The sequence below is a fragment of the Brassica napus genome, chromosome C1, assembly GCF_020379485.1.
Source record: "Brassica napus cultivar Da-Ae chromosome C1, Da-Ae, whole genome shotgun sequence".
Lineage (NCBI taxonomy): Eukaryota > Viridiplantae > Streptophyta > Magnoliopsida > Brassicales > Brassicaceae > Brassica > Brassica napus.
This window is the reverse complement of record NC_063444.1, coordinates 40,546,381-40,559,922: the sequence shown is the minus strand read 5'-3', so window position 1 is coordinate 40,559,922 and position 13,542 is coordinate 40,546,381. Positions and strand designations below refer to the sequence as shown.

General features: G+C 38.3%; 1 protein-coding gene across 1 annotated transcript; it reads right to left on the bottom strand.

Moving 5' to 3' along the window:
• Positions 1 to 817: 817 nt before the first annotated feature.
• On the bottom strand, positions 818 to 3,837 carry LOC106355561 (BTB/POZ domain-containing protein At3g19850). The gene is made up of 3 exons (XM_013792625.3): positions 3,598 to 3,837; positions 2,338 to 3,522; positions 818 to 1,403 (listed from the first exon to the last, which is right to left on the bottom strand). The coding sequence occupies exons 1-3, from the start codon at positions 3,658 to 3,660 to the stop codon at positions 957 to 959; spliced, it is 1,695 nt and encodes a 564-aa protein (XP_013648079.2). The 5' UTR covers positions 3,661 to 3,837; the 3' UTR covers positions 818 to 956.
• Positions 3,838 to 13,542: the final 9,705 nt, after the last annotated feature.

Below are 13,542 nucleotides of genomic sequence, written 5' to 3'. Positions count from 1 at the left end.
CTAAGTGGATTTAAGTGTTTTAATCTACTTGAGCGGTTGTGGTGTATAAGTTGAAGCTTGTGCATGTTTAAAGAAGATCATGAAGGAACTTCAAGCTTGGCTCAAGGTGGAGCTGAGAGAAGTGAGAAGAGATAAGAGAAGACAAGGAGATGCAGAAGATGAGCTAGTTTGCTCAAAGCATCAGGAAGGGTCGGCACAAAGGAAGGGTTATGGACTTGGACCAAACAGGTGGAGTTTTGTGAGGTTTGGTCAAAACCCATCAGACATGTTCAATGTTGGGCACGACTTGCACAAGTTACGCGCGGACAACATAGGGCCTAATCGTTGAAGCCCATTAGGTTAAGTGCTGACAATACAAAGAAGGAGAGATCACGACAGGGATCTCCAAGCTCAAGCTGAGCCTCTAGGGGGCGGGAGCTTCCATGGCGTCTCTCGGAGAGATATAGTAAGCTAGTGATAGATATGTAATCCTAGGCTTAGCTCTTAGTCATGTACTTCTCTTGTAATCTCTTTATACTCTCTAGGGTTTGTATACCCACGACAGAGAGAGTAATGATCTTGTAAACCACATCGGAGGTGTTTTTCGATACTTCATAGTGGATGTTGTGGATCCTGAATCCACCCAAAATGTAGCACGCTGCGGCCGTGAACTGGGTGAAAAATTCTTGAGTCATGAACAAGGATTGAATAGTATGAGTAGTGAAAGAGACAGAGGTATTATGAGCTTGTATTCCGTAACAAGTGGATATCATATCCCCACAGTTTTTTATAACATAGTTTATTCTTTTTATTTGCATCCAAAAGACACAGAATAACATGCATTCTCAAAACTACAATCTTTTTGCATGAAAATGCTTGTAATATACATGAGACGTACATGTGTGATGTGTGTGATGATTATATGATCATCTCAATCTACATATAGAGAAACAAAAAATATATGGTGAAGTAGTTCGTTAACATAGCCTTGGAAAATTGGAACTTGTATGGGTATGCCCATGTCTCACCAATCTTGACACTACTTCACTCTTCGTTTCCTTACAAACTTTTTCAGAATGATCCATCACTTTATTCCAATGCCTCCTCTCTAAATTCACCCTTATATCATCTTCAAACCCATCAACTAGTTTCTCTGGCATGTCAAATCCTTTTAGACGCAACAGTATTGGTTTCTCTTCGACATATTTGCGCGAATTCCTGGTTTTGTTTAGTTTAATCTTGTCTTCTCTCGAGTGTGGTAGAGCTTCGTTCGATAACTGTTGTGACTTGAGTGCTTGAACTGCAATATTTGGAGGGATCTTGGGATTCTTTGCAAGTTGTTTGCATGTCTCCAGTGTTAGTTTCTTGTAGTTTAGGCATCGACATAGTTTTGTTCTATCTTCGGATGATAGATTAGGATGAGACTGCAAAATAATAGTACCATATAGATTTAGTTAGTTAAATTATATTCATAATGTATTGACTAAGCACAGCGATTATATAGTGACAAAATTTAACAAGTACATAAAAGCAAGCTGACGGTAAACAGCTTTTTTCTTTTCCAAGAAATCACAGTTAGATTAATCATATCTAGTGTTCACGTGATACTAATCTTGTTTTTATTGTTTAGAAACTTGTTAATGTTAATTAGTCAAACAAAAGATAGACAAGAAGACAATACACTACACAGTTATTAGTCATCAATGTGCGGTAAGCTGGACAATACATTACACACAGATGACAAAATGGGCTAAAAAAGATTATAACATTTTAAGGTTTTGATCCAACATTTTTCAAAAAAATTCAAACGTAAACATGAAAAGAAATTGGAAGAAAATCGTGTTAATACACTTTTTAAGCAAATGTATGATATATAAAATATAACATTTTTATCTTAAAATATAGACGAAATATCTTAACTAGGTAATAAAAATTGAAAATGAAAAATAGGTAAAATATCTTAACTATGTAACAGAAATCCAAATGTAAATGATTGTAATTTGAAAATCTTCTATTATTCCATTTTAAGACATTATAAACAATTCCAAATAAGATCTATTGTATGAATGTGTATGTGTATGCAAAAGCTCAAAATTTTCGAATCTTTAGATATCACACAGCAAATAAAAGAAAAGACAGAAAGAAAAGTTAAGCTTTTACATCTCTTGAGAACTGTAAAAAGCCAAACTATATTGAAAGTTGTTTTGCTTCTTGTCATCTTCTATTTCACTCTACTGAATTTGTTTTTTATTTTGTCTCATTTTGTTAAAGATCTTTTTATTTCGAAATTCCCATGAACGTGCAATTATTTGAAAAGAAAAACAAATCATAAATCATAATTGAATAAAAACAACTGACCTCAAGATAGATATCAATGGCTCTGAACAATCCATCAAACCAATCCCTAGCTGAATCTGGCAAACTCTCTGCAACTTCTAGAAACTTTGACACTTTAAGATTCTGGTCCGGTGATATCTCTCTCAGATACTCGTCAATCAACTTCCCCATTCTTCTTATCCTCAAACTCTCATCTTCTTCTTCTGCGCTGCTGCAGTTTCTGACAAACACTTTAAGCAATCTTACCACCAAATCAACATCGTAAAACCCTTTGTCTCTCTTCCCTCCTGTCGGTATCAGAAGATCATCGAGCTTCGCTTGATCCAGCATTTCTCCTAAAACCCTCTCTAAACCGGTTCTTGATTCCTTGCTGATGCTAAAACCAGATAAAACTCTAAGAACCCAGAAGATCTTCCTGCAAGAAAACGCGGTTTTCGCAGCGAAAATCACTCCCTGAACGGCTGTATAAGCTAAACCTGAATACTCGAGCTTGTTGTTTGATTTGTTGTGGACCTTTGTCTTGAGGTAATGGAGGAGAAATCTTGTTAGGACTAAACTGTCGTTGTTCTCGTCGAAAGCTCCAAGGTTCTTTATCAGCTTCTCGATGATCTTTGGCCCGAGACTTGACATATCGTCGAACCACCACTCATTGCTTGTCTTGCAAGAAAACGATCTCGAAGTGGATCTTTTGTCTGAATCAGACCTATTCTTTGCCGTCTCCGGCGACATGGAAGAGGCTGAGGCGGAGGAAGACGTTGAGGACGAGGCAACGACTTGACTCATGTCCGAGTTCTGAGCGATCTTGGCTAAAACCCCGAAGACTAGCTTGTCCACAAGACCGTACGAGTCTGCGTGCAAGAACACTTGTTCGCAGCTCTTGAGGCATGAAACGATGTCGTTCCATGACCAGTAGAACATTCCTTCAAGAAACTTCTCTGTTCGGAGGGAGAGGTTAGAGGAACAGAGTATCTCTGTCATCTCAAGAAACTGAGATGAGCAGTACAAGATGGAGACGTTTGAGACATCGATAGAGATTCCTCCGCCATTGCTGTAACAGAATCTTGAAACCAAGTCGAACCCTTCTGGTCCGCCTGGAAAGTCTTGGAGTTGGATGATGATTCTACCGTTCTTGTGGTTCTTCTTCTTCTTCTTGTTACTCTGTTTTATCAGCTTTCTCAAGAACCCTGAGTACTCTGACATCAAATCCTAAGAAAAATAAAGTTTCATTCAGATCAAAGAACACAAAGAAAGTTAGATTTGGTTTATTAGTTAATTTGTTACCTGATTGACGAAGAAAGTGAATTCATGATCGAGATTGATTTGAAGATCGCAGAGAAGAGACATTGTGTGAACTTCTTTTGCATTTGGTGTTGAATGAAGCTTGTAACTAGTGACTCTTGTGAGCTTTTCGTGTTCTTCTTCTTTTGTTTCTCTTTTTGGATTGTTGAGATAGCAATAATAGTTATCACATGGAAACGGCTATTTATATATCTTTCATTTGTTTGACAAAAGGCTTCTTTATTACTGTATATTAATATAAGGGATATTTGTATACATTGTAGAGAAAAAGACAAAAATAGCACTAAATCAAGTTTTTGTTCCCAAACTAGCACTCAAGGTCAAAAGTCACAAAAATAGTACTTAATGTTTTATCAAAAGTCACAAACTTAGGGTTTAGAGTTAAAAGGGTGGGGTTTATGATTTAGAGTTTAGGATTTAGGGTTTAGAGTTTAGGGTTTAGGGTTTAGAGTTTAGGGTTTAGGGTTTAGAGTTTAGGGTTTAGAGTTTAGGGTTTAGAGTTTAGAGTTGAGAAATGAGGTTTTGGGGATAAGATTTCAAATTTTGAAAAATAAAAAAATTAAAATTTTCAAAGGATAAACTTAGAAAGGTGCTATTTTGGTCATTTTAGTTTTTAAGTGCTATTTTGTGATATAAACTTAGAAATGTGCTATTTTGGAGATTTGCCCTACATTATAGCTCTCATATAATTATGTAAACAAACATATAAAAGTACATTATAATTATCTAACAAACATAGAAGTGCATTATAATTAATTTTACAAACGAAAATTGGTCCCATGGATGAACTTTTAACCCTAGTTGAAGTAGAATATCAAACATGGACTAGTAGCATGGTAGGTTGTATTGACTCCCTAATGTGTCAGAATTGTTAGAGTATTACATCTGAGAGTTGAGTAAATTGTGGATTAGTATATAAATGTCTGATAGTCCTACATTTTTATATAGTTTAGAGGTGAGTTAAGCATATTAGTAATATAGTATTGAAGTTCCAAAATCTTAATTTCTCGGTTGTGTTTCATATGTAGATGTCTAGTTCCACAAATTTCACGTTCAAGTGTCCGATTCTGAAAATGATAGATGTGTATTTGAATCTCATATAAAAATTGAATAAATTGTGAATCAATACATGTAGGTGTGTGGTAATCATCAATTCTTAAATTACCTTTTTGGTGTTATTATATAACTAATAAAATCCAGTTTGTTGGAAAAAAAAACTATAACATATATATAAACTAGTGAAGTATAATAGTCAGTGCAGTTTCACTTTGTAAACTGGTTGATGAGTACAGCCAATAATGAACAACATGTAAGTTCTTTATCGTTTGCGTTACTAAGTTTCCGATTCTATCATTTTGCACAAGGGTTTATTACATCCTCGTGATAATATACTGTATAGGCTTCGGCCTATTACTCCTCAGTAAACCTTTTTAAAGGTACTTAAAAGTTACAAAATGCATGGACCGTATACTTATTTTGAAATCCATATGTTTTAGTGTGCATAGCACAAAACCAATATGACAAGGTTTTGTCAGAGAAAACAAAGGTTTTATAGAGTGTAGCTAATTAAATATAAAATCGGGAGATTTAAATATTATATGTAAGAACAAGTATATCAATTCAAAAGGTGTCTTCCTCAGAGAACAAATGCAGACATATTCTTAGACAAAACTTGTTTTGATTCCTAGTGTCATTGTTTTCGGTCCAACAGCACTTATTATCAAATAATTGTATATGAATTAAACAGTTAATCAGAGATTAGTCCAAAATAGTGATACCAGAAAAGTGAAAACCAGTGCTTGCGGTTGCGTACACTTGCGAAGACTAGGTGCGAGATTGATTTCTTTATCTTCATTGTTCAGGATGACAAAGAATATATAATAAAATGAAATTTAAAAATAATTAGGTACCCCCCAAAACTAGGTGGATTAATAGTAGAGACAATATCACTTCCAAAATACCTGTTTGAATTAAAACTAAGAATATATATTGTTATTAACCATTGGTATCTGAGTTGCCAGTAGTGAAAACTGATGTTGATATATATAATATATTGAATCAAATATGACACACACACATATATGTAGCTATATTCTGAAAATATCTCTAGTATTTATTGATAAATAATTCCTTTACTCGTGAACATTATTAATTAGTGAACCACACTAAAGTTTTGTATTATTTATTTTCTGTTATTTATTTGATTTTTGTATATATTTTTGCATCCCTTGTTACAACTGATCAAATATGCATATCAACCACATAAAATGCTGCTTCATGAACTCACTTCTGAGTTGTCCATAGCTTAAAGGACTATGCTACGCTACTCAAATAGTATTATACGAAAAGTATGCAGTTATATGCTGTTTTATATGAGTGTGTCTCCTTTGTTTTTACGTGAATTATAAATATTCCCTCTATCTTGGCCTTATATTAGTATAAAATTGTAATACCACTTTCCAAATTTAATTTTAATTTCCAGAGTTTGTTCCTCTTTTATTTATAAAAAAAAAAAAGCAGTTGCTTGCAAAGTTGGGTGTTTCATTTTCATTGCATGTGAATGGGTAGGGTTGATGAGCATGACTCTTACGTTTGCGAATAAAGTCGACTACATGCTTTTGCATCATTATCCAAATCTGCCATGTATTTGACAACGATATATGAATATATACATTAGAAAACACACACACCACTCTCTCAGTGCACATTGCCGCTCCTTGATTAGATACTTTTTTTTTTTGGGAAATCTGTTTTTTAGGAGCAAAAAAATGGTAACTATGTCCCTTTAGACTAATCTATACTACTTTATATCCTATTAGACTAATTTTTTTCCAAAATGACAGTAATGCCCTTAAAATTGTAATTTTATTAAAAGATATATATTGAGTTCGACAAGGGGGATCGATTGATCCCACTTTACAAGGTATAGTCACTACAAGAAAACAGCGATATTCTGACGGACATTCCGACGGAAAATGAAATCCTCGGAATATACCGAGGAATTTCCGAGGAAATTCCGAGGAAACAAAAAATTGGGTTGCCTCGGAATTTCCTCGGAATATACCGACGGAATTCCGAGGAAACTACAGTCCGTCGGAATATTCCGAGGAAATTCCGAGGAAAACTTTGTTCCTCGGAAAAAACCGATGAATTCCGAGGAAATATTATAGCCGTTGGAGAGCCGTTGGGGGATTTTACAAAATTCCGAGGAAATTCCGACGAACTAGTTTTGTCCGTCGGAATTCCGTCGGAATTTCCTCGGTATGTCGGCAGGATTTAAACTATAAATACAAGCACTCCTCTTCCTCTTCATTCACTTCATATCTTCATCCTCCCTCTTACTCTATTTACACACGAATTTGATTCATAAAAAATATGTCTTCTTCAAATTATTTTCGTTCTTGGATCGATCGACCTCATTTGGATCCGAACACGAGATTGCTTACGGAAGAATACCAACGAGGTATAACTGAATTCATGGGGTTAGTTCACCGACAACCGGAAGCAAAAACAGGTATGTTAAGATGTCCTTGCTCTAATTGTAAAAATAGAAAGGTTATTAAAGAGTGGGATGTTTGGACTCATCTATATTTGAGTGGGTTTACACGAAGTTACAAAATTTGGTATCATCATGGGGAAACTGATTATGAACATGGTAGTACTAGTGAACCTCAGCCAGCGGTTAGATTAGAAGAACCAATTAGAACGGATGTAGATTATGGTGTAGGTACTGAGCAGATGGTAAATGATCATTTTAGAGGGGAAGATTTACCCAATGCAGAAGCTAGGAGATTTTATGATATGTTGGATGCTGGAAAGCAACCATTGTACGAAGGTTGCAGAGATGGTCATTCAGCTTTATCATCTGCTACAAGATTGATGGGCATTAAAACAGATTATAATTTGGCTGAAGACTGTGTGGATGCGATTGCTGATTTTGTAAAAGGTATTCTACCCGAGGATAATGTAGCTCCTGGTTCATACTACGAGGTTCAGAAACTCGTAGCTGGTCTTGGTTTATCGTATCAGGTAATAGATGTATGCAGCGACAACTGCATGATTTATTGGAGGGTGGATGAACAGCGGGTTACATGCAAATTTTGTGGAAAGCCTCGTTATAAAGATACAATTGGAAGAGTTCCAGTGCCATATAAAAGGATGTGGTATTTACCTTTGACGGAAAGGTTGCAGAGGTTGTATCTGTCTGAACGCACAGCGCAACCAATGAGATGGCATGCGGAGCACTCAACAGATGGTGAGATCAGACATCCTTCAGATGCAAAAGCGTGGAAGCATTTCCAATCAAAGTATCCCGACTTTGCGTATGAGAGAAGAAATGTCTACCTTGGATTATGTACTGATGGTTTCAGTCCGTTTGGCAAGAGTGGAAGACAGTATTCTCTATGGCCCGTCATTCTTACACCATACAACCTCCCCCCAAACTTGTGCTTGCGACGAGAGTTTTTGTTTCTCTCGATTCTCGTTCCCGGACCAGAGCATCCTAAGAGATCACTTGATGTGTTTCTTCAGCCACTAATATATGAGTTGCAACAACTATGGGCTCAAGGTGCTGAAACATACGATGTTTCGTGTAAAGAAAACTTTCAAATGCGGGCAGTACTAATGTGGACAATAAGTGATTTTCCAGCATATGGTATGTTGTCTGGATGGACAACGCATGGAAGGCTATCATGTCCATATTGTCAAGATAACACTGATGCTTTCCAACTAAAGCACGGAAGGAAAACGTGTTGGTTTGACTGTCACAGGAGATTCCTACCACCTGATCATCCATATCGTAGGAGTAGGAATTTGTTTACGAAGAACAAGAGGGTGTTTGACAGTCCACCTCCGGAAATTTGTGGGAAAGATTTGAAGATACAACTAAGAGATTTTGGTGCAGAAAGGACGCCAGAAGTCGGTGGACATGAGCGTTTTCCGGTAGATGCTGTTGGAGAACTACATAACTGGCACAAAAAAAGTATTTTCTGGGATCTGCCATACTGGGAGGATCATCTGCTAAGGCATAATTTAGATGTCATGCATATTGAGAAGAACTTTTTTGACAATCTCATGAACACGATCCTTAATGTTCAAGGTAAAACAAAGGATAATTTGAAGTCAAGACTGGATTTAGTCGATATATGTGCTCGTTCAGAACTTCATGTTGATGAGAATGGTAGGGCTCCTTTTCCCATATACCGACTTGATGCAGCGGGAAAAGATGCGTTCTTTGATTGGATTTCAAACGATGTGGAATTTCCAGACGGTTACGCATCAAATTTGCGTAACTGTATCGACAGAAAGGAAGGAAAGTTTACTGGCTTGAAAAGCCACGATTGCCATGTAATGATGCAGCGCCTCCTTCCGTTCGCCTTCAAGGAAATATTACCACGAAATGTTCATGAAGCAATTGCAGGGATAAGTGGTTTCTTCCGCGATTTATGCACGAGATCAGTGACTCTTGAAGGTATTGAAAATTTGAAGACTAACATAGCCGTGATTCAGTGCAACCTTGAGAAGATATTTCCTCCCTCATTTTTTGATGTTATGGAGCATCTTGTTATTCACCTGGCAAGAGAATTGGAACTTGGTGGTCCTGTGCAGTATAGATGGATGTATCTGTATGAGCGGTATATGTTCCATTTGAAGAAGATGGTGAAAAATTTAAGTAGGGTGGAAGGTTCTATAGTCGCACAGATGATCAATGAAGAAACTTCAAACTTTGCCGAGTACTACTTTCCAGCAGAAGTTCAGACCAAAAACAGAAGACCTGCTCGGCATGATGATAGAGGCGAACGGGCAACATATCATGTTACGGTTCCAGACATTTTCACAGACGTTGGACGACTTAGCGGAAAACCAAAGGACCGTCGACTTACTGAGCAGGAGCGCAGTCATTTGCAAACATATTTGCTCACCAACTGCGAAGACGTTCTTCAATATGAGAGGTAAATAAATGAGCTTACAAATTTTTATTTTAACAAGTTGAAATTTAAATCTTAATTAATTACATTATTGTCATCATATACAGGATTTTCATGGCAGAAAAGCGGTTCGAGTATAGATACGCCACAGAGGACGAACTAGAAGAAATGAAGCAGAGAGAATTTACTGGATGGATGTTTACTTATGTGAGTGCTTTAAACAAATTAAAATATATTTTATCACATATTTATACTAATTCACATTTATTGATATAATATATATATATGTGCTATTAATAGGTGTCTGCTGGTTTGGCCAGAGGTGAAACATTTGACGATTGGATACGTGAGATGGTCGTTGGACCAAACTTTGTTGTGAAGTCATATCCGAGATTTTGTACTCGAGGATATGCATTCACAACTCAGAAGAGGAGACGTTCGAGTACGACTTATGATGCTGGCGTTTGTTCTGCATCAGGAGATGATGTATACTACGGACACATACATGAGATTTTGGAAATCAAGTATTTGGGCATGGTTGGATTGCGCTGTACTGTTTTCTATTGTGATTGGCACGACAACACCCCAGATCGAGGTGTGAGAACAGATGCATTTGGTGTTACATCAGTAAATTCGAGGCGAAAGCTGCAATATTATGATCCTTTCATTCTTGCTTCCCAGGCCGATCAGGTAATTAAATGTTAATTATTCAGAATGATTCATCATCATGTGTATTAATTTATAATTTTTCTAAATGTTACAGGTTTGTTATATCAAGTACCCCCGGGTAAGGAACAGAGATGATCCATGGGTTACTGTTACAAGACTCAACCCGAGAGGCCGAGTTCAGGGAAGTTCTGAGCTGGAAGACCCACTACAACCAAGCACATCCGGCAACTGTAGTGCAGCAGAAGATTTAGCTGGAGTTGGCCTTGTAGTCGATTTAACCGACTTTGGAGAGGAAGCCGTCGTTCACGTAGAGGATGAACCAGTAATTGGAGAGTTTCACCAAGATCCAGATTCAGATTCATCTGGTGATGATGACTCGGAAACAGACTACCATTGAACTTATTTTTTTTTTTTTTTAAGAAATACCGAGGAAATTCCGAGGAACACTTGATATAACCTCTTTCCTCGGATAATAGTTATTTGGTTTATCTAGCAAGGCAAAGCTGAATACGAATTAAAAGCTACACAAAACACAACCAAATAAAACAAAGAAACCATGTAAAAGAAATACGAACTCATAATTAAGAAACCTAAAAAAAAACTCAGTTCAAAATTAACAGAAAATAAGACCATAAAACGTTAGAATAGAAAAGAAAATAAAATAGCCGGTGATAGCTCCTACTCCTCGTCTCCTGCTCCAGATGTTCCTGCATCGTTGGGTCTCTTGGACCTCTTTCTTACCCTGTGTGTACCACTCGAACCCGAACCAGAGCTGGATGGAGAGTTGTCCCGATGAACTACATCATCCTTTTGGCAACGACACGGCCTGATACGTGAAATGGCAGCCCAGATCTTGTGTAGCATGTCGTTGTTTGTCTTTATGCTCTGATCTCTCCAATGTTGTTGCTGGCGCGAAGTGGCGTTCGGTGGAAGCTCTTGCAGCTTGTACTGGCTGGAGTCTGATGGGAGTAGCTGATGGGGTTGTGAATCATCTGGAATGGCTTGTGCAGCCTCATCTTGTCCTTCTTCATCAACCACGCCCTTGCCTTTGGTCTGATATTTTGGCGTGAAGAAGGATGGCTTGTCTACTAGTGCGGTAGCAGGGGGTAGAAACTCAACTGCAGCCTCTGAAAGTAGAGCAGTCAGGCCGATCTGAGGCAGGTGGCAGTAGAGTGTTTTCTTCGCTCGGTCCTGGAATACGTAGACGTAAGGACCATCCCGATCGATCCTCGAGTGGGGACCAGCTATGAACTCCTTACTTACTAGAGAAATGACATCCAGGTAGTTCCAAGCAATGTTGTTCGATCTGTCCAGTGCTACCTGGTGGTTCTCACAGTCTACACCCACATGTCTAAGGATCCGAGTAATCACTGCACCAAATCCACATGCATTGCTCTTGGATTTGGTTACTTTCCCCTTGTATCCTGCTAAGTTTGCGGCCAGCACCGCTCCCATGTTGAAGGCAGTAGCAGGTGGGAATGTAGAGTTTCCAAATGCCGGTAGCAAATGCCTCACACCTTGGTACAGGAGGCACAACTCCCATTGCGTGACTGATGCGGCTGTGGTTGTCCCGTATAGCAATGAGCCAATGAGGCGTGTCGCATATCTCAGTACTGGGCTCCGGATAAGTGACTCCTTTGCCTGAGAAGATCTATAAACCCCTGTGCCAATCGTTTCCCAGAAGTTCAACAGCTCTGAAGTCCAATAAAGACCATATGTCCTCTCCCCCGCACTCAATCCAAATAGTCCGCAGAGGTCTGTGAAAGATACCTCATAGTATACTTTCTGCACTACGAATGCCAGAAAACCTTCCTGATGGCTATCATCGGGACGGGTGACGTATGCGGATGCTATGAACTGGCGTACCAACTCCGGATAAGTGGGTTCCTTGAGGTTGCATAGTTGGCCTAGACCCATGTTCTGGAACAGTCCTTCAATGTCTGCTTTGATTCCCAATATTGTCATCGTCTCAGGACATGCTAGTTGTGTAGCCGGAACGGCTACCTTCTTCATGTTGTTGTAGTGGGTGGTATCAGACTTATCCCACTTCTTTGGCCTTTGCTTCTCCAGCTGTGACGAACCCGCTTCTTGTGTGTTTTTCTTTGCTGATGTTTTCGTGCGCTTCATTCTCTACAAAATAGAATCATTGCTCTCAACATGGTTATAATCAATTAAGAAGGCAAAGCTGAACATGAAAATGAAAAGCAAAATCGAGTTGTGATAAAAAAAACGAAATTGAAAAAAATTCTCTATCCCTAAATCATCTCAAATCATGTTCCAAACTCGTTGATCACAGACAATTGTGTTCTATTCCATGTTTAAACATCTGTTTCATGCATATTTGATCAAGGAATCAACACGGAAATAAGAAATTCACAAAACCCAAAAAATTGCTCAAGAACACGATTTCAGAATGTGGAGATTCGCGGAGTATACCTGTCTTAGGGTGAAGACGAGTGTAGGAATCAGGTAGAGCTCGAAAAATCAAGTGGAATAGAGCCCAAAATTGTTCAAATCGGATGATTATAGAGAGAGAAAGGGGGGGGCGAATTATAGGGGAAATCGGAGGGGATGAGAGTTCTAAGGTTTAGATCCAAAAAAGGTCGGGTTTTGCCTTATAATTCTGTTTTCCGAACACGCATCGATCGATGCGTTTTGTTTCTATAACGCATCGATCGATCACATTCTTACGGCCCGGGCCATCTTGGTAATCGATCGATGCGTTTTTGTTCTATAACGCATCGATCGATGCGTTTTTAAAAAAACATACAAGATTTTCCGAGGAAATTCCGAGGAACAATTCAGATTGTCGATCGATCGATGGGATACTCTCATCGATCGATCACAATCTTACGGCCCGGTCCATCCTAGTAATCGATCGATGCGTTTTTGTTCTATAACGCATCGATCGATGCATTTTTAAAAAAACATACAAGATTTTCCGAGGAAATTCCGAGGAACAATTCAGATTGTCGATAGATCGATGGGTTACTCTCATCGATCGATCACAATCTTACGGCCCCGTAAATCCTAGTAATCGATCGATGCGTTTTTGTTCTATAACGCATCGATCGATGCATTTTTAAAAAAACATACAAGATTTTCCGATGAAATTCCGAGGAACAATTCAGATTGTCGATAGATCGATGGGTTAATCTCATCGATCGATCACAATCTTACGGCCCGGTCCATCCTAGTAATCGATCGATGCGTTTTTGTTCTATAACGCATCGATCGATGCATTTTTAAAAAAACATACAAGATTTTCCGAGGAAATTCCGAGGAACAATTCAGATTGTCGATAGATCGATGGGATACTCTCATCGATCGA